The sequence below is a fragment of the Pterocles gutturalis genome, unplaced genomic scaffold, assembly GCF_000699245.1.
Source record: "Pterocles gutturalis isolate BGI_N339 unplaced genomic scaffold, ASM69924v1 scaffold32244, whole genome shotgun sequence".
NCBI lineage: Eukaryota > Metazoa > Chordata > Aves > Pterocliformes > Pteroclidae > Pterocles > Pterocles gutturalis.
Window position 1 is genome coordinate 3,562 of NW_010136814.1, and position 26,982 is coordinate 30,543.

The 26,982-nt window shown below is 43.7% G+C and overlaps 3 protein-coding genes across 3 annotated transcripts; 1 reads left to right on the forward strand and 2 right to left on the reverse strand.

Annotated features, from left to right (window-relative positions):
• Positions 1-573: 573 nt before the first annotated feature.
• On the forward strand, positions 574-13,654 carry LOC104459364 (claudin-19-like). Its single transcript, XM_010082442.1, has 5 exons — positions 574-793; positions 9,246-9,410; positions 9,562-9,643; positions 12,047-12,157; positions 13,555-13,654. Exons 1-5 carry the CDS (start codon positions 574-576, stop codon positions 13,652-13,654), a joined length of 678 nt encoding a protein of 225 aa, XP_010080744.1.
• Positions 13,655-15,703: 2,049 nt separating this feature from the next.
• DUSP28 (dual specificity phosphatase 28) lies at positions 15,704-17,137 on the reverse strand. Its single transcript, XM_010082443.1, has 2 exons — positions 16,790-17,137; positions 15,704-15,838 (listed from the first exon to the last, which is right to left on the reverse strand). Exons 1-2 carry the CDS (start codon positions 17,135-17,137, stop codon positions 15,704-15,706), a joined length of 483 nt encoding a protein of 160 aa, XP_010080745.1.
• Positions 17,138-23,242: 6,105 nt separating this feature from the next.
• GPC1 (glypican 1) lies at positions 23,243-26,429 on the reverse strand (the record flags this gene model as incomplete). Its single annotated transcript, XM_010082444.1, has 4 exons — positions 23,243-23,588; positions 24,090-24,265; positions 25,445-25,578; positions 26,310-26,429. Coding segments are annotated over 4 exons (648 nt in total), but the record flags the coding sequence as incomplete, so codon positions are not given.
• Between the last annotated feature and the right edge of the window lie 553 nt (positions 26,430-26,982).

Genomic DNA, 26,982 nt, shown 5'->3' on the forward strand with positions numbered 1-26,982 from the left:
TACAAAATTTTCACTTGTTTGATCAAACTGGTCCTCACAAAGTGCTGACACTAGTGTCTAGCAGGAAGGTAGATGAAACAGGCTAGAAACATACTATAAAGGTGAGTATCAAAATTTATTCTGTTTTAAATTTGTATTGATAGGAATTGTAATTGTGAGATGAATAATTTACTAAAGCATTTGACAGTTTTAATTTTAAAAGAATTTTGAGTTAGCAAACAAGTAAAGAATGGATGAAACATTGCAAATTCAAATTAGAGAATTCCTCGGATGGGTCCTCTGGTTTTGCTCTGTTGGTATTTTTGTGGTAGACATGGTAATAAAAGTGTTCCTATGAAAATACTCAGATGTCACGGAATATTTAAGTATTCCAGTTACTTAATGAGATTTAGATTCCAGTTCTACAATTCCCTTATGTGATAAATTATTTTGTAGGTAGGCATCTTTTTGATGTTTCATAAATGTCAGGCTTGTGCAAAGATAACTCCATATACTGTATGTGGATAAACTGTTTCAACAGGTTTCTAATATCAGAAATTTTGGGAGGCTTCTTTGAAAACAACTGTCAGAAGAATGGCGTCGTCTTCTCTACAGATTTGTGCATTGCTGCTGGCTTTAGCAGGATTCACCATTTCACTTGTTACTACAATGTCCAACAGATGGAAAATTTTGGACACCACAACAGTGCTGGTTACTGCAGACTGGACTTCTGAAGGTCTTTGGATGGACTGTGCAGTGACTGCTTTTGGATCAATACAGTGCAAGAAATTTCTCTACATGTTGAGTTCAGACAGTAAGTGTGCATGGCATATATATATGTGTGTATATATATATTAAAAAAAATCCATGGATGTAGTTTTATTCCTTCTTTCTGGACAGCATATTAGTGTGGTTGGATGGCATACACTGCAGTTGTCACAGAGGGTCTAGCATGGACAGGATTTGTCCTGTAGCACTCGCAGACAAGTTAAAGGGCCCTAGTGAAACCCACATGTTTGTGCTTTGGTCTGAGATGGGACTTCTTAGATATTCCAGAACTTGTTTGATACTTTATGCTAAATCTGTGTATTTGTTCAGCAATTTCTCTGAGGTGGTCAGCTTAACTTAAAATACGCCTGTGCAACTGATGCTTTTGCGTTTTCTGAGCAAAGCTGTGCTAGCAGGGTAGTTTATCTGCAAATAGAGAAGAATTGTCTTTGTAGGGACTGAAAATTATTTGTTTGGGTTGTGCTGGATTTTAAAAATACCTCTCTGTAAACAGCATTTTAATGGTAAAGGACTAGGAAGGACTGATGTTGAAGATATTTCCTCAGAAAATAGTGTAGAAACAGTAACAATACAGCCTTTGAAAACTGGTATTTTGTTAAGCTTTCTGTCTTAAACAGAACTTTGCATTTATTCTTTTACAACTTTCAGTTATCGTGCAGTCACTTTATGAGTTATGTCATGGAATAATTTTTTCAAGTCTTCCCTACTTTATAGATCCCTGATTACTGTCATTGCTGTTTGTCTGGACTCTTTCCAGCTGATTTATTCTTGATGCGCAGTGCTCAAAACTTAAAAGTACCACATCTTGCAGACTATGAAACTTGTTTTTCTTGACACAGACATGGACTCCACTTAAGTCAGAGCTACCTAAGGCAAATCTCTAAAATGTGAGAGTTTAACTCTCAAGAGTTAACTCTCAGGATTCAGCATACTTGTGGTCTTCCTCAGGGCCTTGGCTTCAGTGGCCTCATCTGCTTTCATAACGATGGTGCCAGTTTAAGTATCAGCATGCTGTAATGAGGCCAGAATCTGTAGCTTCAAAATGAGGCTACTCGTATGCTTCCAAGGATTTTGAAAACACTATTTATTGCATCAGAGACAATGTCAGCTTTTCATACCATTCTGGTACCTGTTCTGCTTCACATGAGGCTTCTTCTACGTAGATACCAAGATGCCCAAGGTTGACCTAGAAACTTGGTTATGATTTCTGGAAATTAGAGTGATGAGATGGGGTCAACAATCCTTCAGTTCTTGTACATGGTAGCAAGATGGCATGGATGCTTACGATGGTGTGGCAGCTCTGCCTTGCCTCCTGTAACAGGGAGAAATAGGTGTTTCAGCCCTGTTATAGAGACAAGCAGAGTGAATGTGGGACAGCCTCCTTTTTTTAAAAAAAGCAGTTGCATTACACCCAACATGGAAATAAAATATTCTGCAGTAACAGAAGAGTTGTTGGTGAACTGAAGCAGTCACATCCCAGGGATTCTCTTCCCTGCCTTCCTGAGACCCCCATAATTGGAAGAGAGGACTCCTGGTTGGCAGGGCTTGGTGGATCATCTTCTGCTGTTCAAAGAACTGCGTATCCCTTAAAAATCAGCACTGGGTGCCTTATGCCAACTGATGAGCTTGTCATGTGGCTGCCTGCAAAGTAATTGCTGTCTGTCGCAGGGCTGTTTCTCTTCTTGCAGTGCTCGGTCAGCATTCCTGAGTCTTGAAACTGATCTACAGAAGTGATCAACAAGGTACAACCCATGTTGATCCAACATTTAAGGTGTTAATGTTTTCAGTACTTTTTTCCCAACTGTATTGGCTGATCTGATTTTAAAAAATACTATTTCTGCCTGTAAACCCTCTCTCAACCATACTACATGCATATATGCTCTATTTTGAGAATATCAGAGGCATTAGGAGCAATTCCTCTCCTTGGGCATATATTGCTGTGGTCATGTATGGCCTCACCTTGGCATGTCTATGTTAGCATTTTACTTATATCAGGAGTACACTTTTGAAATGAATTTTCCAATTAGTCCCATTTACTGCACTTGGATTGCTTTGCGGAGTGGTCTTGGAGTGTGCAAATTGGTTTCCTCGTGGATGAAGCGAAGCAAGGAAATGTACTCCAGCAATGCACTTCCAGACTTCTAGCTGCTGATGGGCATTCAGTTCACCTGACCGCGTTACAGCAAGTCTGAAGGAAAGCTCCCAAGTCATGGATGACACTGATGTGAAGCTATCAGCACCAACCCTTTTATGCTGCTGATCAGAGCCTTCTGCAAGAGCAGCATTTGCTATTATGTCCATCTCTTATCAAACCATAGTTTATGAAATGTAGTGAACAATAGTGCTATGTTCTTCAACACCACCAAAGAGTAATTTTCTTAAGGGAATTATTAAAATGTCTGGTGCTACATGGAAAAAACTCATGCATTCCAGGTCTGCGGTTCAATATTCTCTGTTTATACATGTGCTTTATGACTGCCTATTGAAATAGCTTTGTTGATTAGGAATAGTTTTTTTTTTTTTTAAATTAAATTCTTAATTTTTTTTTATCCTTGGCAGGAGTATAAAACCTGGGGGTGCTTGATTCAAGGTCCCAACTAAGCTCAACTTTGAAAGTGCTGTCAGCAGAAGTGATTGCTGAGGTCACCAAGATAGCACCTGTGTATGGATGAATTAATTTTAACCTCTTTGAAAGGCTTTTAATGGGATGCAGATATTCCAGTATACTGGTACAATGTGTTAATTTTACTATGCCATCACTTTTCAAATTGCAGTAACTTAGCAGAAGGAGGGAATTCTGTAAAAGTCACCCAACGTGATCAATTCTTACCACAAACCATCTAGTTTCTTTAAAAGATTGGAGTACAAAGCTGCACAGGATCACACTGGCTGTGCTGCCAAATCTGTTCTTGTTTAAATTGATGGCCATGATCTTGGCTCCCAAGGGAGGATCGCAGTGGCACTGTAGTATCCTTTTGCAGCTCAACCTGCCAACCTACAGCATCAGCTCAAAGTGACCAGTGAATTTTGAAAAAATCCCAGATATCTGTTATGGGCAAGTTGTGACTCTCTTAACGGCTAATTCTCTGGTAGTCTTTTATGTAAATACCGTGCATCTGTTACCATGTTGCGTCATATCAGGATTATTTTATGAAGAAACTATGACTGCATTTCCTGGAGATAAGAGCAGGCTATCACTGCAGGAGATGGTTAACCCCATTTGGATACACAAGCAGTTTGAAGTGTTAACATTAGTGGGTGATGTGAACTGAGTCTATGATTTTGTCTAGTTAAGAGTAGAAGCAAGTAAACCAAGTTTGACATACTTCTACTTTGCCTAGAATATATTTTTTGGAAATAATAAGATATTCTGATGAACAGATGCAGTCAGGTGATATGTATTATTTTTCATGTAGCTGTTTTCCTTCATTATTTTATACCTTTGGAGATAGGTCTGTCACACTGGCTCATTCATTCCCTTACATTTCTTTTCCATGAAACATACGCTATTACAATTGTATTCCAGTGTAAGTGTGACTCTGTTCAAGACTGAATGTGTTTAACTATAGATCAATAGACTGTAAAATATTAATGGAAACCACTCATCCACAGACCTAACCTTCCCGAAAGAAGCAGGCAGTACAGTTGCTATGAACTACTTACCACCAAAACTCAAAAAAGTGTTCTAAATTTTACAGCATCAAAGGTCCTGTTCTTGAGCTTTCTTATGCTTGAGTCACCAAGAAAATACCACAGTAAAGCTTTTTGATCTGAGATCAATAATAAAATTACAAACAATTTTAATCTTGTGTAAACCCTAGTTGACATCAGAGGAGAGAGAGGAATAAAATATTTTTCAATATTTTCACTCTTACAAGGTATTTTGTAGAAATGCTGACTGGACTTTCTAGGCTGGGACTAAGAATAGGCTCATTTTGTCACTTCTCATTAGAAAAAGAATTAATATTGTCTTTTTTAAAGTGTTAATATCTTTATCATGAACTGCTCCCACTTCTTACTGTCATGCACTGTAAGCCTTATCTCTGGGGTAGAGCAAAGAGCAAAGGTAGCCTCATTTTGGAGTGAAACTCGGAGATAAAACAGCAAGGAGGCTTCTGAAAGGCTTCACTTGATTGTAATCTAATTATAGGGATATTTAACTGTTACTACTCGCAAGTATGAGTGCTGCGTTGGAAATTGTTGGCTTTCTTTTGTGCTTGGCTGGGTGGGCGCTTATTGGAGCTACTTTGCCGAATGATTACTGGAAAGTCTCTAGTATACATGGTAGTGTGATCACAACATCTACGTTGTTTGAAAACCTGTGGAAGAGCTGTGCAGAAGACAGCACTGGAGTATCCAACTGCAGAGATTTTGACTCTATGCTTGCATTGCCTGGTAGGTGACTTTGCACAGTCTTGTTTATATTGCTTAAAAATTTGTTGGAAAAAAGTAGAAAGGCTTTTGTTTTGGTAATGTGGTAGTACTGAAAAATAACTGTCCAAGGAGGACTTTGTGGGTTGAAGTAATAAAAGTCTCTTAAGCAGCAAAATGTGTCAAGCACATTATGAAAGCCTATAAAATAAGGCATATGAAGTCACTTATTTATTTATTTTAGTGGGCAGTTTAAATATGGCATACTCTCTTTTCTAGCATCTTGTGGAAGGAATTAGTAGGAGACATTTTTTATCACATCTTATGACAGTTCCATGTTTATTTGGAATTATTGTATAGGCCTTCTTTTGCAATACTTGATAGCTAATGTACTGTAGCTGGATTTTTTCATGTAAAAGGTAAGAAAGACTATTTATAGCTAAGAAGTGGTAGTGGTTTTTGCATGTTGAGACTTAAAATCTTAGATAATACAAGAAATACAATGAGTATATGTTTACATATTGTAAGTTATACAATGAGTGTATGTTATAAATTAATATACTTGTCAGGACTTGTTCACTTATGTCTTATTGGCTGTGGTTCTAAATGTCAGGAAATTTAGATCTGCTGTACTCTGTATCAGTTTTCATCAGAATTGTGGATTGTCTTCAGATACTCAACTAAGGAAATATTCTGTGGATAGTGAGCATGTTTATTGACAGTAGAGCTAGTTTTTATTAATATTGAATAATTTAGTATGTAGATACTTATCCCAGAATAAAAATGCCTTCCTACTGAGTTGAATCTACAGTAGGAGGTGGCTAAACTAGATAGGAGGATACTCCTAATCTGAAGAGTGTGTAATAGAGGATTAGTGGGAATGAGGTATTAAATTCACTTTCTCTCTCAGTCTGAAATAAACTGATGTTGTTGGCCAGCTCTGACACTAGTGTAGCGATTCTCTGAAACCGTGTCCAGTATTTCAGGAATAATATGTTATTTTAATCTTTCAGTGTTATCTAACAATTGGTTTTAAAATGCATGTGTGCAGTAAGAGGAACATAACCCTATTTATAAACTTCTTGGACTCAGCAATAGCAGGATCATGTCCATTGGACACTCCTCTGCAGAGTGCTTATGTGAGTGTGCATTTGGTTCATGTATAAACCACTTCAAGCGTTAGTTCATAACTTACTGCCGCTGACTCTAGGCAGCATCTGGCCATTGATGTATTTACGTGGTGTGCTGCCTCTGAGAGTGTCCTAGAGCTCCCATCTGTGCAGATGTGGGCAGTGGGGCCACATCGGGTCAGCATTTGGAGCTGCTGAGAAAGAAGGGTTTAAAGAAATCGGGGTGGTGGTGGTGGGGTGGTGTGTGTGCAGAAAAGAGCATCCTGAGTAGATGTGCTGCTAAAGCAAAAAAGAAAGGAAGGCAAGCAACAGCAGGGCTCCCGGAGAACTGCTGATAACAACATGGAGTCAGCAGAAGGAAAAAAATGGGGTCTGACAGAAAGTAAATGAATAGGCCAGGCTCTGAAAGTGAATTTGTGAAGATAAATTTGATCTGTTGAAGAAGAGATTGGTTACACTGTTGAGAAGATGGCAGTATCTTTGAGGGGTATAGGCAGGGGGAAGGGGAAGAGAAAAGCAACTTGCAGAATTGTAGAGAAAAAAGGGTTTTAGAAAGGAGAACTGAAAAAGAAGCAAGTTAGAAGACACTGAATGGTAGAAAAGTTGAGAGGACAGCTGGGCAAACCAGGAAGGAGGAAGAAAGTGGGTTTGGTAGCAACAAGGGCTGAGCAAACAGTGGGACTTCCAATGAATATCTCTGTAGATACATGCCAAAGGGGACTAAAAATTATCACGTTCAGTTTCGGTGTGTTTCAGATTGCTCTTTAGACACTTGGCTGAATGCCAAGGATTGGGGGGGGGAACCCAAAAGTATCTTTGTTACCTCTCATCAGAAGGACCATAAAGATTTTCCGGGAAGGCTTCCTTATTGGCAGCTGAGCTATGTGGGTTTTGTTTGTGCATGGAAAATACCAGACTTGGTTCTTTTAAACAGATATAAAGCTTTTTAATTCAGCAAGCCATTAGTCCAAATAACAAATGTTTGAAGTGAGGACCTTTTTAAAAGCAATATTGCATAAGATTGAGACCATGACTGGCTACTATGTATCGCTAGCACTATCTATCTAGTCACAACTAGATCAGACATTTGATATAAAGTGTTTAGTTAGCTGCCAAATAATTTTTTTTTTCTTTTTTTTTTTAAGGTTCCATAGGTGTTTCTTCGGGTGACAGGATTTTTGGGATAATTTCTTACAATTAGTATTAATTGATAAAATGAACTGACTTTGTATCTTTGTCAATAAGCTCATTTTTAAGATAAAAGCTCAATTCTTTGTTGTCTTTTGGACTGTGAAGTAAGCTCCTCAGTTAAGGCTGCTGACGTTATCATGTTGTGGTACAAAGAGGATATAATATGAAATCCCTTCTCTTAAAATAATACAGCCATTGGCTTGCAAGCAGTTAGCCTGAGGATACGCTTGTGTGTCCTGGAAAGTTGTGGTGAGTCCCATCTGGTACAGCAGGAGTCCCAAAGACCTGAAATGTGAGTTGCTGGAGCCCTGCTATGGGTGATTTCTGCTGCCATGTTGTAAGATCCCAAACCAGAAAGCAGTGTTGGAGTTAAGCACTTGTCCTAACAGTATCTTCTGCAGGCAAAAACCTTGAGCCGTTAATTGTAATTTGAGGGGTCTTTTCACATTTATTACTGTCTGTATTTTTTTCCCCAAAAATTTTAAAATTAGTGCTTAACAAAACATTTTCCTTAAATGATGTTATCCTTTAATTTTGTGTATTTATCTCATGACTGCTCATTACTGTCTTTGTTAACTCTCAAGCTTGCAGGACCAGTACTCTTAAGCCATGTAAAGCTATACAGCCTGCTGAGTCAGAGTGTGAATCTCTCCCTTTGTCTCCTATTTCTGTGCCTGAATTTTGTTGCTTGGAGAATTGCAGGCTCACTCCACTACAGAGCTAGAGAGCAGGTTACCATGGAGGACATGGAGATGATCAGGGAGCAAGAGCTTGAATGTTAGCATCAATGATGTGACTGTCCAGATGCAGTCCAGTTCAGACTGGGTTAGAATGTGTGGTTAGAATCATAGAGTCATTTAGGTTGGAAAAGACCTTTAAGATCATCAAGTTTGACAAAGTTAGCAGCCAAGAAAGACCTGTTGGATTGGTGGCACTTGACATGTTTATCTCATAACAAAGGTGCCAAAGTGCCATTTGACCTGGAACCTGACAAATCCAGGGTGCCATTTTAAAGGAGCCTGAAGTCCCTGTCTGACCTTCCTTCTTAGGCTGGTTAATAATCTGGTCCCGGCTTTTGTGCAATCAATGCATAAATATGAAGACTAGGAGCTTAAGCGATGCAGAATCATCAGCATCCCAAATTCCCTAATGTGCCCACGCCAGCTGTAGCCTCTCCACAGGAGTATGTCTTAGGGAGGAGTGCTCAGATCCGCTTCTCTCCTGTTCGTTGCCATGACTCAGAGTTTAAAGTGCCCTTCTAACTCAAGCACTTTCTTTCCCATCTCTCACTGGACAGAGCAAAGCTGGTGCATTTTTCCAATTCCTCTGTAGTGCCAGAGCCCCCCCACACCTTGTCTAGGACCAGGAGTTCAGAGGTGTCCTGTGTGCTCAGCTGTACAGGTGTAAGGAAGTCACCAGGACTTGTGAGTAGGAGACTTATTTATGTTCCTATAAATGACCATATATATATACCACTACGTCTTTTCACAGTTCTTAAAGATGTAAGCTCTGAAGGCCTCGATATAATTTTTCAGGATTTACTAAAGGCCCAGGAGGATTTACTGAGATATAAAGTGTAAATGTAGCTCAGCTCTGAAGTCTGATTGACTTGAAGGCTAACACTCTAGGGCTTGGATGAGCTTTTGAACCAAATAACAAAGTTGCACAAGGTTCCCTCATTACTACTTCTGTTAATTTTGTCACTCTCTTGAATCACTTTTATTTTTTCAGCACAAGATTAATTTCTGTATGGATCCTGATTGGTTTTCTCTTTTTCTGTCTCAGCTCATATTCAGGCATCCCGTGCCTTGATGATTTCTTCCATCCTTTTGGGATTCATAGCTACAGTACTCTCGCTGCTTGGTTTGAAATGCACAAAAGTTGGGCTGAGCGATGAAGATGCGAAAATGAAGTTTGCTGTCACAGGAGGATTTCTCTTTATTTTAGGAGGTATGATTGAGGCTCAAATTAGAATGCTATCAGTACTTTGTATTGCTTTCACAGCTAGACTACATGAAATGCACACTTGTTCTTGGTTTAAAGCTGTTACAGCCATTAAAGGAATCATTCACCTGTGTGCTTTTAAAACTTTTTCTGGTAGGTCTCTGCTCCATGGTGGCTATTTCTTGGTATGCTGCGATGATTACCGCTCAGTTTTTTGACCCATTGTACGCTGGAACCAAGTAAGTTAATAGATCTGCCATACCAAACTCCATGATGTGTTACAGACAGCTGCTCCAGAATTTCAGAACCTGGATGCATTCCATTATCCAGTCCTACAGGGGGAAAATTTTGTCTTCAGGGAATCTTTTCACCTCTAAGATGTTGCTGGGGAGGAAGAAGGGTTCTCTTCTGCAAGGTTAAGTGAATGTGTGGGGAATATCAACCCCACATCCGAGGGGTTTCTGTACTGTGTTTACATTTGCTTGTGAGACTCAGTTAAGTGCACATCTCAATGCTATGGAGAAGGTAGAAGTCTTAATTCTCTTTGGCATTTAGACCAAAAGAGGTACAAAATTCTAGCTATGGCTAGAATATAGTGCCTCAGATGTACAAGCAGATGAAAAAAATGTACAGAAACCAGCTTAAACTGCGTATTAGTGACTGCAGATAGGTGAGAAATGTCATTGAAGTGTGCTGCTTGTCTTAAAGAAGTAAAAAAAAATTCACTGTACATTTACAGCTCAACATTTGTTTGCCTTATGAATTAAAATGAGGCAAAGTTTATGGGACTATCAGCTCATACAGTTGCACACAAACAAGTTTCGAGGTATAAAAGCCCTTATTCTTGTCTGATATAAAAGCAACAGTCTTCAAAACTAAATGCCCGCTTATGGCACCTTATCTAGGTCAACAGATTTAGCAATGAGGAACAAGGGTGGAGGTGACTGGGCCTCTCCTTCAGAGAGGGGGGAAACATAATACATTGCCTGTGGAACATGAGAGAGCTGGTTTGGGGAAAAAAAGACATTTATAATTTGCCAATACCTTTTAGATCAGTAAACTATAAATCTTTATTTGCTAGGATCACATTTGAAGTGTTCTGCAAGTTTCTTCCCGAGAATTGGTTCAGGGAAGTTGGAGGTGAAGTGCTTTGTTATGTATCAAAGTACCTTAAGCAATTGCTTTGGATGTTTGTCAGTTTTTCTTGTGTTTTCAAACAAGCACTTGAAAAGAAATTGCACTTGTGATTACTTTTTGTTGTTTTATATCCCCTCGAGAGAATTATATGAAGGGTAATAAATACGTTAGAGGACTGAAACAACTGTTGATAAGGAATTTCAGTTAGTGGTATAGTTAGTGAGTTTTATAGTTACCTGGTGCAGCTTTGGGGCTTCAACATCAATGCATGTTAATCAGTTACCAAATTGTTTGTACTCAGTAGCTAAAGAAATACATTTTTTTTAACATCTAAACTTCATGTTTAAGACTACTGACTCACTAAACAGTTCTTAGGGAATTAACATTGATCATTGGTAGAGCCAGATATGCTCTTGAGGAAGGTTGTGCTCCTTGGACTCTGTGAGACGGGTTTAAATTCAACTGCAGGCCGGTATTGATCTTCACTGTTAAGAGACTGGCAAATCCAGTTTTTCAGATTGTGGGTTTCTTTTGGCCTGACTTCAGCAAAACAGTAAAGTTGACTGCTATTAATTCTTAGAGGAATTTCTCATACAACTGTGAAGGCAACCTAACATCTCCTGCAGATCCCTCCTTTATACTTTCCTTTGGTATGATGTCTACAGCATTCAGTTTGTAGGTGACTAGAGAGCAGAGGTGATTGAGTGCACTGGGCAACACTCTGATTGTTCCCTAGTATTATGCCAGCAACTTGGGGTCCTGTTTTTTTTTGAGATAATGATTATCTCCTTGTTCCATGTTTGGAAGTTGCCTAAATCAGTGGACACCTTGCTACTCCGATGTGTGATGAGAACACAGAGAGCAGTGAATCTGTGTAAACCTCTGAAACCTTCCTGTTAGCAATTAATCCTGGAGTCAGAAACTTCAACAGTTTTAAATAATGATTTATGTACTTCAGCCATATAACCACAGAGAGTGTTGAATATTCTTTAGGATACATAAGTTTGAAAACTAGCCCTGTACAAATAGCTACTTGTAGGTGATCTAGCATTGTGTCCATAGAAAACTGGTCTTTCTGGTGAGCCTTTTCTCACTACACAGACAGTGAGGCCCAAATAATTCAGTTTCACAAAATGACTTCAGTGGCACAGCTAATATGAGGGCAAAATAAGTGTTATGGACTGCACAGAAGCTATATTATTATCATTTATTATCAACAACTTATTAATTATGCACAAGTATTTATTGCTACTTTATCTTGCTTAGTACTTTCTGTACTGTCACTATTTTGGCAGAGCACTTAAATATACGTGTAAGAGTTTTGCTGAACAGACAAAAAGCCAGATCTGTTCTCTCTTATCTGTTGAAGTACCTTTCAGTTAGCTGATTTCTACGCAGACTAGCATTTATTTGTTTGAATGCTTTGTGCACCTTATGGTTCAGTCTAAAATAATGGCTTTGTGATCCAGTTGTACACTGTTTCCATAAAATCTTTCATGTTTCAGGTATGAACTAGGAGATGCTCTGTACTTAGGCTGGGCTGGATCTGTTCTTTATATACTTGGTGGGATCTTACTGACCTGTTCATACAAAGGGAAGAAAAAACATGATTACAGGTAAACTCGGATTTGTCAGTTGAAATAGTACCTGTCAATTCTATACCATTTTCTATCTGTATACTATTCTCTCTTTCTCTTTGATCCCCTGCTATAAAGCTGTAGCCATATCAGTTACAAACAGGAAATGGTACCTATTTATTCAGTGCTATGGTATGTCACAGATGGCAGGGGAAGCTCTATCACGTACTTGTACCTCCCAGACAGTGTACTTGTTGATACTTTGCCACCAGTGGTCACCTGGGTACAGCTGCTGGTTCTAAGATTTACTTGATGAAAACATGCAGTGAAAAGAGCGAACTATCTATTGCCAAGAGTATATCACAGAATATAGTGTACTATAATCAAGTTTGTCTGCAATACTCTCTGCTATTAAAATATTCAAATACCATTTAATTTGCAGAAAGTGTAATGGCATTTCCTTCCCAAAGCATATCCAATTGATCATCAGACACATATGATTTTTTTTTTCCTTGTTCCTTATGGAAATGTCTTGGTGCATTAAATCAGAAGAGTTGAGATTTCTGGCCTCAATATTTAACCTTGTCTGGATTTTTTTTCTGTTTTGTTTTTGTTTTGTTTTGTTTTGTTTTTTTCCAAACTTAAATTATTCACACATACAGAAGGTCCCTTTCTGAAGGAAAGGGATGAAACTGTCAGAAATAGCAGAGGTCCATGTCTGCCCAGAAGAACCCAAATGGACTGAAGGCTGTACTGGCTAAGCTTGAGAGGATGATAACATGGAAGGAGGAAGCATGCTCATTGCTGCTGTATTTAATCTTAGGAAAGTTATGTCAAAACACATAATAAGTGAGAGCGTTCCTCTGATACTCCATTGCCTAAGCTGAAGCCATTTAAGTTTCTGGTAATATTTCATCAGCCACATTGAACTCTAGATCTCGCTTACTGTGCTTTGACACAAAGTACCAAATATGCTGGAATATTTTGAAAATCAGATGAAACTGATGTATGAAATAGAAGTTCAACATGAAAAATGACAGTTTAAGGGGCTGGTGGAAGATGTTTCTGTTTTCCTTTGTCATCATTCCTGTATTAAAAACTGCAGCCTGCACAAGGGCATTAAGGTCTAGGTTCTCCTCTGCTTTATGGGCTTGACTAAAATGCCTCGAAGAAGAGCACATGTGAGCTAGGAACCCAGAGTGTGTTTCTGGTTACAAGAGAGAGATGGCCGTGCTGCCTGTCAGAGAGCCCATCTCCTTCCCCTTAGCTACAAGACTGATGAGAACCACAGGCCTCTAATTTCTGCAGCTTTGTGAAGTATGTGTTATTGATGGGTTGGATACAGACCTAAATGAGTAACTTCCTAAGTATCTGAAACTGTGGATGTGTGTGTAATTCCTATTATTTAGTATCTTTTTTTTTTTCTTAATTTACAGTTGCAACAAGTACGCATATTCAGCAGGCCAGGCAGCTCATCAGCAGCACATTTACACCAAAAACTCTGACACAGTCATAAGCAACAAGGAGTATGTCTAACCTTATCTTTTACATCACTTGTAACGTTAGTAGGTTATGAACTCAAAGAAGTGAACTACTTCCAGGGTTCTGGTTCCAAGTTGCAATCTTTCATGTTAATTTGGAGCAATACAAGGAGCAGGTATGGTTTTCAAGGTAAATAGGAGTGGTTTTCTGGCAATGTTTTTCAACTGTAAATAGGTTTCTACAAAAAATGCTGTGATGTGAAATCCTGCGTCATGGTTTTCCGCATACTGAGAAGCCTGGTAAAATATAACCACAGAGTGCGATGTATTCTGACAACCCAGAGCAACTGTTTCTGTATCAGCTGACTCAAAAATGCGGAACTGATATGCTGTAGCTGACTGCAAGTTAATACGCCTCACAGTTAGAAATGTATTGTGTTTTCATTAATGTTTAGCTTCCTACTTTTGTTTAGCAGCTTTAGCTTTTGACAGGAAATAAACTTCTTTATTCCACACAGACTGACTGAAACAGATTTTTTGATGAGTGGTATCCTGAGCCATTAATAAGGATATAGTCTATATAGTGTGGGCTTGAAGTCTCGTGATGTACTGAAATTCATATTATGTATGATAGTCAAGATTTATAAAAACTACGAAAAATTCCCTAACAACCACTCACCTCCAAATCTGCAGATGTGCAACAAATTTCTTGTTGGTTGTAATGCAAATACCAAAGATAAATGATACAGAAAGAACCAAACACAGCTGGGAGTGGAGAGAACATCTGTTGCAAAAGTGCCTTGTGATAACTAAGAAGATGGTAGGTCCAATTTTTTATTTCTATGTTTTCAGCTTTTAAAATAATCCTATTTTAACTTTGATCAATCTTTAACTTTGGAAACTTCTATTGCATCTGAATTGTTCAATCCATGTAATTCCCCAGTGGCCTTGTTCTCTATCATTGTTCCATCATGAGAATTTCTGCCTTAAACTACTCCACTGCTGGAGCATATGTTTGCCTTCTGTAAGCACTTAGATGATGATGAGCTAACTTTACTTTGTATTGATGCTTTGAGCAACATGAAATGGAATTTCACAGGTTTCGTAAGTTGTCCCTTTTAAATTACAGATGTATTAATACAGTTTGACAAAATACCTTAGTGTTTCTCTCTGCTTTTAATGTCTTATGATAAACACAATTATAGTCTGATTTAGAAGTTTTGTTCAGCTTCCTTGATATCCCAATAGATAATTTCACAGGGCAACCTGCAAGCAGTCTTAGCAAAGCCATGTTGTTTGCATGCAGATACAGCTGACTTGTAAACTGACACGTTAAGGCATGAATTGGGGACTGGCAGATCTTGTCAGGCTTAGTAAGTAAAGCTAAAAGGAGTCCAAATTACTTTTAGATTGCCAGTGTCATCATTTTCCCTCCACTATCAGCTATTGTTTTTTTAAAAAAATAATTCTTTGGTATTTTGGAGAATAATTTCAAAAGCTGAAAAGGCACTTAACGTGCCTGGTGGGAGCTGAACCATCACATGTCTATTCTGTACTCTGGATTTTCAGGTAATTTTGTGATGGTATTTTGGTTTAGTTGAACATGAGAAAAATGCCGGAGTCAGGCAGAGACTAAGCAGTTCCAGTGTCGGTTTCCCACCACAGATCATGTCAGCTCATGAACATGAATTATGATCCAGTAGGTGAGAGAGAAATTCAGAACTTCCTCGGTCTGGCATCAAGTCTTCTAGTGACGTGACTGGGAAGTTTAATTAAAAACCAAGAATAAAAGCCCTACCTAGTAACTCATTCATTCGGTCAATACTTTGTTATCGTATTCGGTGTCATTCAGGGGAAAATAAATGCTGAAAACACCACGCCTTTCTCGGGTTTGTTTATGGTACTTCCAAACCATTTGCTGTTTCTGCTCTTTCTGCCAGTTTATCTGCCCCTTTCCCATGCACTTCAGCAGTCATGCTCTGAATGAATTTAATGAACCATCATCTCAGTCTGGGAAGTAAGGCGTTTTATGTGTAGGTGGTACATGAAGTGATTATTTTTTTTTGGATCTGTAGCAAGCCACTTAACTCTCTTTAAAACATCTTCACACATTGCTGTTTTTCAGTCCTTTGCTCAGCAGATCAGACTGCTTTGGTATCTGCAAGTCTTCTTCATACCTCTGCAGCTGAGACCAAAATCCTGCATTGGGTTCTGCTACTGGTCTGGCAGCCTTCACAGCCTAGGAAAAAGGAGAGACATTGTAGAAGCAAGGGCAGGTATCATGCAAATGGGATTTTTTTTTCCTCTTGCACTTTTTAGAAGATTTACTTGGGTTTTGATTTGGCTACAGAATAAAAACAGCTCACCAAAATATTTTGGTGAGCTGACCTCACTCTGTTCTTGCTGAGAACTGTTGGCAGGTAGTCCCTGGATTCATGGGCAAGCTGTGGAAAGGAAATGTTCAATTTGCTGGAAATGCGAATGTCTCTCCCAAAGTAAGTGTGGTGACACCGCTCATGTTTAAGATAGTGTAGAAATTGGTCACACATCTGCACACCTCTGTCTAGTACTGAGCAAAACAGTTATCTAAATTAGAGACTCCAGTGATGCACTTACCAAGTGGGTGAAGACTAAAAGAGCGCAGAGCACGAGCCACGTATTGGACAGGCTGCCTAATACAGTCGAGGTGCTGTTACTTGTAGCTAGCTATGCCCTAGCTGTTTAGCAGGCCTAGCAGTTGATGTTTCTTTGCTGTGTTGAGCTGTCACATCAGGCGTAACAGCAGATCCTGCAAAACAACTTCTGCACACACTCGCATCCCTTTCACTCAGTTGCTTTATTCTCTAAGTTCACTTATCATGACTAAGCAAAGGGCAGGGAAAATGTTCACAAAACAATCAACTTTGCATATTTGCTACTAGTGCTTAAAGCCTATTTGCATTTCTAATTCTATTTGTCCCAGAAACCTCACATTGCAAGCTTCTTTGTCCACGTTGGGGGTGAAAAAACTTACAGTGGAGTTTTTTATTCGAATGCTGAGTATATCTATTTATTAGCATATATATCTATATGATAATAAACAGGTGAGCCCACCAAAATAATTCTATGAGAAATCATCATTACACATAATAAGCATTGCATTTCTTATCTAAAAGATGTCTAAATATAACTCTGTGTATAAGTACAATACCTCAAAGGCAGCCTTGAGTGGGAGCTTTCTGTGTCTCATCAGATAAGCAGTGCAGATGGCAGCTGAGCGGCTGCGGCCATTTTTGCAGTAAACTAAGCACTTCCCACCGCTCTTCACAACCTCTTCTATAGCATCACCACACTGTTCGAAATACTGATACAGGTCTTCAGCTGGGTCATCGAACACAGGTACGCGCATGCCCCGGACCTGCTGGAGGCCGGGGAATGGCTGCTGCCTGGTGACATTAATGCAGAAGGTGACTCCCTCTTGTGTGAGCAGGTCCTCGTTGCAGGCTGCCCTGGCATTGCTGATGAGCAGTGAGGCGGTGACCTTGCAGAGCTGGAGCATCGGCAGCCAAGGCTGCAGCGTCGCCAGCAACACCGCCCTGCTGCAGAGCCCCCAGATTGCCTCCTCTGCACGGCATTCGAGCCGCAGCACAGCCCGGGTGCGGTGGGATGCCGCGGGGATCAGGGTACGGGTTGCTTCCCCAGCAATGTGTACAGGCTGTGCTATATTTATCCCCCCTGAACAGTCTTGGGTGTAAAGGCTTCAGGCAGGTCCTAGTGCCTGCTGGATCCTGAGAGCCGCATTTCAACAGCTAAAAGCAATTTCAGAGCCTACAGCTCATTTGTAAAATAACTGGATTTGTACAATCCCTATGGCAGTTTCTTACAAGCAACTAAACCCCATCCTCCTCTCAGGAAGGCTGCTGCTGGGGTCAGCACTGATGTGCTGTTGGTGCAATAATGCAATATTGATCTGCTCGCTTCCAGCTCACCTCCACATCATCTAGTTGTCCCTCACCTGCAAAAAAAGCGTCTTTTGAGTACCCAGGAAATGATTTACTAGGCTAGCTAGATACAGCAGTGCTAATCTTTCTGGATGGCAACAAAATTGCTGGTGTGGTAGAGTTTGCTGCCAGGGCAGAGAGTATCTTACGCACGAGTGTATGGACACCCATTCAAGCTGTGAAGGCTGGGTGGGGATGGGGCCAAGGCCCTGCCCGGGGAATGCCACATCAGGCGGTGCCAGGCGGTGCTGCAGGGCTGGGCATGGGTGCCAGCTGCTGCCTGGCAGACCGTGTGCCTGAGCTTCCTCAACACTCTTCTTTCTGGCTATGATACAAAAACCAGCCTGTGACTGATACCTGCTGCTGGCACGAACATGAACCTGGACTATCACAGAAGCAGGGAGTGGAGTAATAGGACCAGCGTGAAACGCAATTCCAGCCAGTAAGGAATCAGCCTTGAGGGATGAGCACGGCTGAACTGCAGAGTAATAGTCTCATCCCTGGCTAGAAATGGTCTGGTGTGTCGGGACAAACTTTGCTGCGGGCTGCTCGGGGTTTCTGGTCTTTGTGCCGCTGCTGCTGGGGTACAGTGCAAACACCTTGTGCAAGGAGCCCCAGTTACACTGGCTGTCTCACGTCTTCCTGCCATGCCCCATCTTCTTGTGAGCTCCCTGTACGTAAAAGGCTGCTATCAGGCTCCCCAAAAGCGCCTCTTCCTTGGGAAGCAGGGCAGTGCGTGGCTGTAGGAAGCAGGAGCTTGCATCACACCCACGCCATCACCATTTCTTAGCAAATTTGCAGAATTTGTTTCCAAACAGCTTTAATACACACACAGCTGTAAGTGGCCATTATTTAAGCCCACACAGTGGCAGCAAAGGAGGTGACTGGTCTGCAACCAACTTCACTGAGCAGACTAACTTTTCTACACTCGCCTGTATAAATATGTGCACATGGTGCCTAAATAGCTGCAACTGCAGGACACGAAACTAAAGAAATACCCACTCACTCAAGGGTATCAGTCAATTAATTAAATTTAAGTGATTTTTTGCATCTAGGTAGATACACTTCTAGTAGTTCACAGTTGTCAAGTCTCTCAGACACTTCATGAGCTGCTTTTGACACATTACCCTGACTCCTGTGTTCACCTGCTTCTGGAATTGGACAGTGCAGAGCTGAAGCACAAACTTTGCTGCTGCATCAGTTCAGTCTCAGCCGCTTGCATGAGATTAACCACCCACATCACTGCAACGGGCCAGCCGTCTGCTTCGCTTGCTGTTAACCCTGCCAACAGCTGCACCAGGACAATGCCATGGTAAGTAATTAGCACAACACTTTGCAATGACAAATACCAAGGGTATTGCTGATTCCTTGTACTATTATGTCATGACTGAGGCTTTGAGCAACCTGGGCTAGTGGAAGGTGTCCCTGCCCATGGCAGGGGGGTTGGAAGTAGATGATCTCTAAGGTCCTTTCCAACCCAAACGATTCTATGATTCTATGACTTTTTGAGCATCTCTGTGAGAAAGAGAACATTTATCATACTTGCTTCGATGACTCAAGTCAGGCTCACCTTGTTTCCACAGTCCTACCTGTTGTTCCTCCAGATAACACAGGGTTGAACGCAGGCAAATCCACAGCACCAACACTGGCATCACTTGTGGCTGAAACCAAACTTTCCTTCCTCGAGCCTCCTGACTATCTGTGTCTTGACAAAGAAAAACAAGGAAAACTCCAAACGCAGCTTAAATGGAGAAGAAATAAGACTGCCCTGTAAATACAGATTTAAGTCTCCAGCCTTTTTATTTATACAAGGATTCAAAGAACATATTTCAACTTTAGATAAACAGTGCAAGAGAGTTACAAGTACCTTGGTAACAGAAAGAAATAGATAACTGTCCAGCTATGCCAATAAGTGAAATAATTCTTACTCCTGCAGATAGAAATGCATCTGTTTAAAGCAAAGGTGGACTTTAGATATTTTTGCTATACCTTAGCCCCTACCAAGCCCACCAGAAAACAACAGGCAGTTTGTCATTTGTAAATGATAAGTAGCTGTGCTCTCAAAGCCTTTTGAGACCCTCGCCCTTGGTTAAACATACACGTTATGGCACAAAAGAGCAGGCTGAAAGACGAAGACACTTGGAAATCTGCTATTTCTGGTTCTTCCCTTTCCAGGGACGGGGTCTTCTCTAGACCACCACCCCCCGTGCACCCTTGTGAAGTACGAGGTCTTTTCAAACCAGAACAGCACGGATCACCATCTCGGTAACATCGAAGCAAATGTTCCTCCCCAGCCACCACTGTTCCCCAGCATTCCCCGTTCACACAACCAGCCCACGGCAGTCACCAGCCCCGGCCATGGTTGCAGCCCTCAGCCCATGACAGCCACGGGGTTGGGGTGGGGAGGTTTGTCACAATGTTTTTGAGCAGGTGCTAGCACAGGAAATGTCATTTATAAGCACTGAGACCGCCAGGCTCTGTGCCAGCCTGAGCGCAGGCTCAGGGCTTGGCTGGAGCCATTGTCTAGCTGCTGGGTAACTATGGTTTGCTTTAGTTGAGAGCGATACCGAGCTGATACCCCGGAGGGACTCAGCCGTTTTGGCTCCCCTGTGGAAGGTGGCATGGCCAAGCGCAGCCCTGGACGGCTGAATTGCAGCAGGTCTGGGAAACTGCTTTGGGGCAACGAAGAGAACAGAAAAACTGAATAATTGGGCACCGACAAAAAGCAGCAGTGTAGGCAGAAAACATACAGAAAACAAACCCAGCAGCCCCAGGCAGCAACAACACCAACATCACACACCTGGCGAAGAGGGACAGAGCCACCAGCACTGCCCTCGCCCACCCGCACAGACCCCGGGCTGCTGTGGCTGCTCTGGCCCCAGCCCGGCACCAGGAGGGCTGAAGCAGGAGCCCTCGGGGCGCAGAGGGACACTAAAGTGGGAGCTCAACCCAGTCAAAGGGGCACGGCCTCAGGAAGGGTTTCACCTGCGGAACAGTTTTACCGTATCCTTGAGGCTTTGCCTTATTAATTTGGACTATCAGGTTTTAAATAATTTGGGCTATTAAATAGTTCAAATATTAACTGGACAATCAATAAGTTCTGGGTTTCACATTTAAGGTGTGTTCCCTCTGGGGCCCATAAGAAGCTTTTGAGGGTAACAGGCTGACAAACAAATGTGAACTGCACAGAAATGGAAACGACAAGGACTTCCCTTCCAATCGCCCATTCTGCAAAGCAAAACATTGACCTCCGCATCCATGTGTTAAAACTCCGATCCAACCCGACCACTTTTCGAAGAGAGTGCAGTGCCTTAATGACCCCTCTCCACCCCTTTTTTTTGCTTTGGATGTAAAATTTCTGCAGGACTGGTTGTGGGGCTCTCTGGAACTGAAGGCTAAACTTGTATTGGCAATTCTGGTTAAAAAAAAAAAAAGAAAAAATATAGGAACTCTTTAGAGCAGTAAAAGTAATGTGGAACTTGCCATATTTATATAAGTAAATAAATCTGTATAAATCCATGACTTGTATTTATCCACTCCTGGGTTCTGACGGGTCTAGTCTGTCCTTTAGCCAGCGACCAGCATCCTGGCTTTCATTCTGAAACCCTACCAGATCAGGTCCGTTTTAACCTTACGAGAAGGCAAGTACAGGACAGCAAGGATACCGAGTCAGGTAACATTAGTCTCTGTTTCCTGGAGATGCCAGTCAGAGCTGGCCTAAAATCTCTGCCTAGTCTGAGGCACCGTCAGCGTTAGGACCTGGCCCCAGGAGGGACCCCTGCCCCAGGGAGAGCAGGCAACAAGCTCCCTCCACACCCACCTGCCAAAACTTTTGTCGTTACCTTGCACGTGTTTCTTTTCTTCCCTTAAATTGCACATTCTAGAAACTGCTAATGTTAAAAATGTGGGCTTTTTTTCCCTTTTTTAAAAAACAGCCAAACCCCAACCCCATGTTTTTTTGCTCAGCCCAAAGACCGTCTCCTCTGGCAGGACAGAGGAGAAATGCTCAAACACTTGCTGTGCAGACCAGCAAAGCAGGAGAGAGAAACTCCTCTGCCCTCCCTCTCGCCCGCAGTACAAACACATTTGAAACTCAAACCCAACCCCGTAGGAATGAAGCCCAGTCCCTGGGCGTGCTCCTGGCCCAGCCGGTCACAGGGACTGTTGTATCTATAATATCTGCTAAACCTACTTCTCCTTCTGCCGCTTGATGCACCTGGCTGCCTGGAAGCCCCGAAGTACACAGCCCTACAAGCACAGACACTCCTACAGCTACATGAGGATACTTTTATCTTTCACCCACCACCCCCAGTCTCAAAACCCAGCACGAAGTCCACCCCACCAAGCATTCTGGGCTTGGGGCAGCCGCCCCTGTGATCCAGAGGCTGGTGTGGGGGGGGATGGGGCAGCAGAGGGGGAGCCTGGCCCTTCCCTGAGCCGAAACAGAGCTGCCGGTGGGTGTCCGACCCGCTGCCTCACCCCGTCCCTGCAGCAGGTAGGGAAGGTGCATGGGAGGATGGGGCAGGGACAGGGCAAGGGGGAATTCACTTATAAACTTATGAGGCAACAGGAACAAACACCAAAAGAAAAAAATATCCCAAACAAAACGTGTCCCGTCTTCAGACCCCCCCGGTAGGTGCTACCTGGAGTCAGTCTCCTGGGCAGGGACCCTGAGCAGGGCTCATCACTGCCAGCCTCCCTCTGCCCTAAGGCAGCCGCCCGGGGGGGGTCACTCCCTCGCGAAATGAGCTCTCACAACCAGTCACAGTGCTCCAGTTAGTAAAATGTCCCTGGTCTTTCTCATTGCAAAAAATAATAATAAAAAAAAGGATTCCTATCCACGGCTGGGGTCAGAGGAGGAGGAGGAGGAGGCAGCACAACTGTCTGTCAAGCGGAGAATCCCACTGCGCGTATTTTCATCTCTCTGTTACCTACGACGGTACTGCACTGCAGGTAGAAATTGGACCATTATTACTCTGGTAAAAAATGGCTTTCCAACTAGCATGCAAAGAAAAAATACCCCAAACCCCAACCCTTAACACTCATTCCCACTCACTTAGATGTAGGAAACCTACATTTCAAATTGTCATCAGCTACGAGCTCTAGTCAAGAAACCCACTTGTGACCTTTCCAACAAAAAAGAAATTTTTGCATTTTTGGGTCCAACAGCCACTGCCAAACTGTTTCAGTTCAACCCACCAAACCTGCTCTCGCTCCTACGTATGCCACTAGAAGTGAAGGGCCACCTCTGCCTGCCTAGGAATACAGAGGAAAAACCCAGAAGAGCCCCTGAATGCAGCACTGGAGCAGCGCTGGCGATCTCAGTCTCTCCGCGTTACGAAGTGGCGTTGCTCTCGGCCCCGTCGTGCTTTTGGCAGCGGTATGGCAAGCAGCGCTCTGGCCAGCAGCTGGGTAACATCATCGGGGCAATTGCATATTCCACGGGAGGCAGCAGAAGAGCTGCCCGCAGAGGGGCCGGCTGGGTTCGCCCCAGGGCCTCTCTGCAAAGGCTTGTTTCAGCCTCAAGAGCCAGTTTGTGGCAATAACAAAAGTAAAACAATGAGGTACAGAAAGAATGGCCCAGCATTGGGGAAGAGACCAAGAAAGAAGAAAACAGCTCGAGCACTGCCAGAAATAGCAAACTGAAACCTTTTTCTCCTCCCTCTTTTTTTTTTTTTTTTTTTTTCCTTTTTTTTTGCCAAGGTGAATTTAATATGTCCTTTTGTTGGTTGGTTGGTTTTGGCAAAGTGAAGCCTTCGGCCACAGTCTCTTTCCCGGCTGTGCTCGTGAGTTACCGCCACAAGTGCTGCGTGGCAATGAAAGCCACCAAAAGGAGGAGGAGGAAGGCAGAAGGCAAAGATCTGCTGCTGGCCCCATTGACACCGTGTCCAGACTGCTTAGGAATAGCGTGCGTTTCTGGCTGCCTGGTGCTGGGGCTTTTAGAAAGTCTTTTGCCGCAGACGTCGTCAGGACAGCTGTCACCGCTCCCGGAGCCACTCATGTCGTCACCTGCACAGAGACAAACACGGGGTGAGCCCCGACTGCCTTCCTTACTGCGGGCGATGTCCCTGCCTTCCCCTTCCAGCACCCCCTGGGAGCTTCAGCCACGAGCCCTGCCCTGGCCACCTCCTCCCCTCTGCACCCCCCAGTATGGGATGCAGGCCCACACCTGAGCTCCAGCCGACTTCAACCACCCACTGCTGCAGCAGCCGGAGACCTCCAGAGCAGACAGAAGCAGTGGTCCCGTCAGCAGGGCTGGGCTGGGACTGGGGAGAGCACCTGAGGTTCCAGCAAGGCACCAAGAGCTGCACAGCTGCCAGCTGCGCCGCAGGAGTCGGCCGCTCTCAGACAGACCCTCTGCAGCCCTGAGCCAAAAGCCAGGTCACCACAAGCCCTCTGTGCCATCAGGGCCCAGCCGCAGGGTCTGCGTGGAGGCCCATGCAGGTTGCCAGGGCTGACTGCTGAGCCTCTCGCGCCTGCCGTGGACCTCTCCGGTTCTGCCCAACTCACTTGCGTCCTGGAAATCCACATCATTCCCAATGTTAGCGTTGCCCAGCCGGTTTGTCATGATCTTTAGCTGCATGATTTGCTGGCGAATGGTCATATCTGGCTTGGTGATGTCCACCTCCACCTCTGGGTTGTTAATCTGATTCGCCAGGCCGTCCCCCATCACTTCGGGCAGGTAGCTGCGAAGGAAGGCGACAGGTTTAGATGCCTCCCCCCAGTTAAGCTCACCTCTCCCTGTTACAGGCACCAGTGATAATCCAGCCTCTTTGAATCCCACAGAAGCCACAGTTAGTGGCATTGGCTGGTGAACAGCCTCCATGTGCTGGTGTTTGCTGCGAGGCAGCCAGCTCTAGGGATGGCTGTGCTGTGGTGTCACGGCTAGTCCCCATCAGAGCTGGGGGCTCGCCCTGAGGCCACCTCAGCTTGCAGGTGGTGGCTGGTGGCCTTGCAGCATCACTGTCCCGGCAGTGGGAAAGGCTGTGCCCATGTGGGGCTGAGGGGCTGCTCTCAGGTGGGGCCACAGTGACAGTCCCCTGTTGAAAAGCTCGGTCCATTTGGGAGGCTGAGGAGCGCCTTCATCCCTGCTCCACTTAAACCCTGTGGGGACTGACACCCTGGGACGACTGAATGCCCCCAGCCCAGTAAGACCAGACAGGCCTCTGGGAAGCATCAGTTAACTGGGAGCTGTCAGCCAGCAAACAGAGCCGCGCTGCTCCCTTGGGCAGTGCCCCGGCCCACCCGCTCCTGCAGATCTGCGGCACTGCTGGCTGGCAACGATGTGAAATATGGAAGAACCGAAGGCACCGGCTCTGGGCTGGCAGAGACCAGCCTGGCAGGTCCATGGAGAGGAGCGGGGAAAGCTGCATGTCCAGCAGCTGCCCATCTCCCCTCACAGGCATCCTTTAACTGTCAGCCATGGGTGGGAGGTGTTTCTGCAGCTGTTTGATGCCACCCAGGTGCCTCCTCTCATGAGGGAACAGCACTTCAGAGCACGTATGGATAGCAAGACGTATGTAATTTTCAGCAACAGCTCTGGAGTTTGTGAGGTAAGTCCAGCCCTTCCACCTTCTAAATGCACGTGGAATTGCAAAACTGCTTCATTAGTACAAAACTACGTCGTTATCTCGTGGCGAGTGCATTTCAGTGTTTAACCCTCCAACGGACAGCAATATGACTACAGGCTTGACATTCACAGGTAGCAGTTTTTAGGGAACACTGCATTTTTGTAGACAGGGACAGGCCTTTTGCTCAGTCTGAACAACTGTGGCTGGCTGAGATGATGTAGAAGTGCCTTTTATCAAGCCCTCCCTCTCTCACCCCAGAATGGTTCTATCCTGGCACCGTGACCCTCTCCATACCTGCCCTTGGTCATCCCGTTCCAACACTTGTCATCCACTGCTGAGCTGGCCATTACTTTTTTGCTGCACAGGCTGCCAGGCAGGGTGATCCAGTAAGTCTTGAGAGCTGTCAGATTTCCTTTGGCATCTAAAACCTGCAAACAAAGAGGATGCTCAGGGCCAGAAGAGCTTTGGGGCACCCCAGGGCTATGGAAAGGACAAGGATTCTGGCTTTTTTTTTTTTACCATCACAAAGTCTGTTTTTATGCAGACAGGGGTGCGTCGCCAACCTTCCCCTAAAGACTAACTGTCAACCCAAGCACCGAAGGCTGAAGGTCTAAGCACTGCTTAGACTAAGCATTATGCACTAAGCACTGCTCTGGTACCATAAGATTAACCAGGAGAAGATCATCTTCTGGGCCCTGAGGGCGAAGCTGAGAAGCAGCCTTGGTGGGAGCCGGCAGTGCTCTGCCAGGGTGGGACGGGCAGATGTCTGAGTGGGGAGTCTCTGAAATATGGGACCACAGCAGATCCCACAGCTCGTTGTCCACAGAATCCAGAATCTCCACAGAGGAGGACCTGTGGCCCCTGTGTCCAGGCTGGACTGCCTGAGGCTGAATGACACCAATGGCAAGGAGCCTTTTCAGATACGGGTGGTGCCAAACCCCTGAGAAACTGGTCATCAGCAACCTAGGCCCCGACCCTGTGCCGAGGCAAGATCAGATCTGCTTAGGTCATGCCAGCACCTGCCTATCTGATCTTCTTCAGACTCGCCAGCAAAGGCGATCCAGCAGCCTGTGGGGTGGTCTGCCTGACCCGCAGGACCAGCGCAACAGCACGCCTGCCCTGGCACACCAGTGGGAGGGAGCTTCGGAGGCAAACTCACCAGCATCTCCAGTGCTTGCGCAGAGGATTTTGCCTCCAATGCGACCTTCCCCCGTCTTTTCTTATCCTCACTGCTGGAGCCTCTTGTGCTGATTTTGGGATTTCCACAGCCTTGGAAAACCTGAAAAACAAACCAAACTCTGTATTCCATGTTTTGATGCTATTTATTTAATTAATTAGCACTCTACAGTCATGCTGGTTTGATTTTTTTTTTCTTTCTTCTTAAGTATGTTCACCTTTCCTACCTCCAAGATCTCTCAGATTCTGGCTCAGTTGCTGGTCAGGTTACTCTTGGGGCAGGATGTGCTTTCAGCACAGTGTAACTGGTTGTGGTTACCGCTATCAAGCAAAATATTCAGCACTAACAGAAAGTTAGCACATGTTTTTGGATGAGTCACCAATATTGATATTAAATTATTTATAGTAAATTTATCTGTTTCTATCATGATTGAAAAATAAAACTCTGGGAAGAACAAGATGTGAGTTGCTCACACTAATTACACCAGTGGTGTGGGCTTCAAGACTGCAGAGCATGTGAGCTCCATTGATCTGGACAACAGACCGAGGTGGGACCACCCCAGTGACTCTGCCATCGGCACCCACACTCAGCAAATGAATGCTGCCTCTGGCCAGAGGAGTGCAAAGACAGTAGATCATAGAATCATAGAATCATT

What these genes read in the sequence shown, in the direction of transcription:
- LOC104459364 (XM_010082442.1), top strand. Translation starts at nt 574, where the DNA reads ATGGCGTCGTCTTCTCTACAGATTTGTGCATTGCTGCTGGCTTTAGCA. An exon ending in ATTTCTCTTTATTTTAGGAG is followed by an intron (nt 9,411 to 9,561) that starts GTATGATTGAGG and finishes TTTTTCTGGTAG; the next exon opens with GTCTCTGCTCCATGGTGGCT. An exon ending in CCATTGTACGCTGGAACCAA is followed by an intron (nt 9,644 to 12,046) that starts GTAAGTTAATAG and finishes TTCATGTTTCAG; the next exon opens with GTATGAACTAGGAGATGCTC.
- DUSP28 (XM_010082443.1), bottom strand. Translation starts at nt 17,137, where the DNA reads ATGCTCCAGCTCTGCAAGGTCACCGCCTCACTGCTCATCAGCAATGCC. An exon ending in CACTCAAGGCTGCCTTTGAG is followed by an intron (nt 15,839 to 16,789) that starts GTATTGTACTTA and finishes CCTTTTTCCTAG; the next exon opens with GCTGTGAAGGCTGCCAGACC.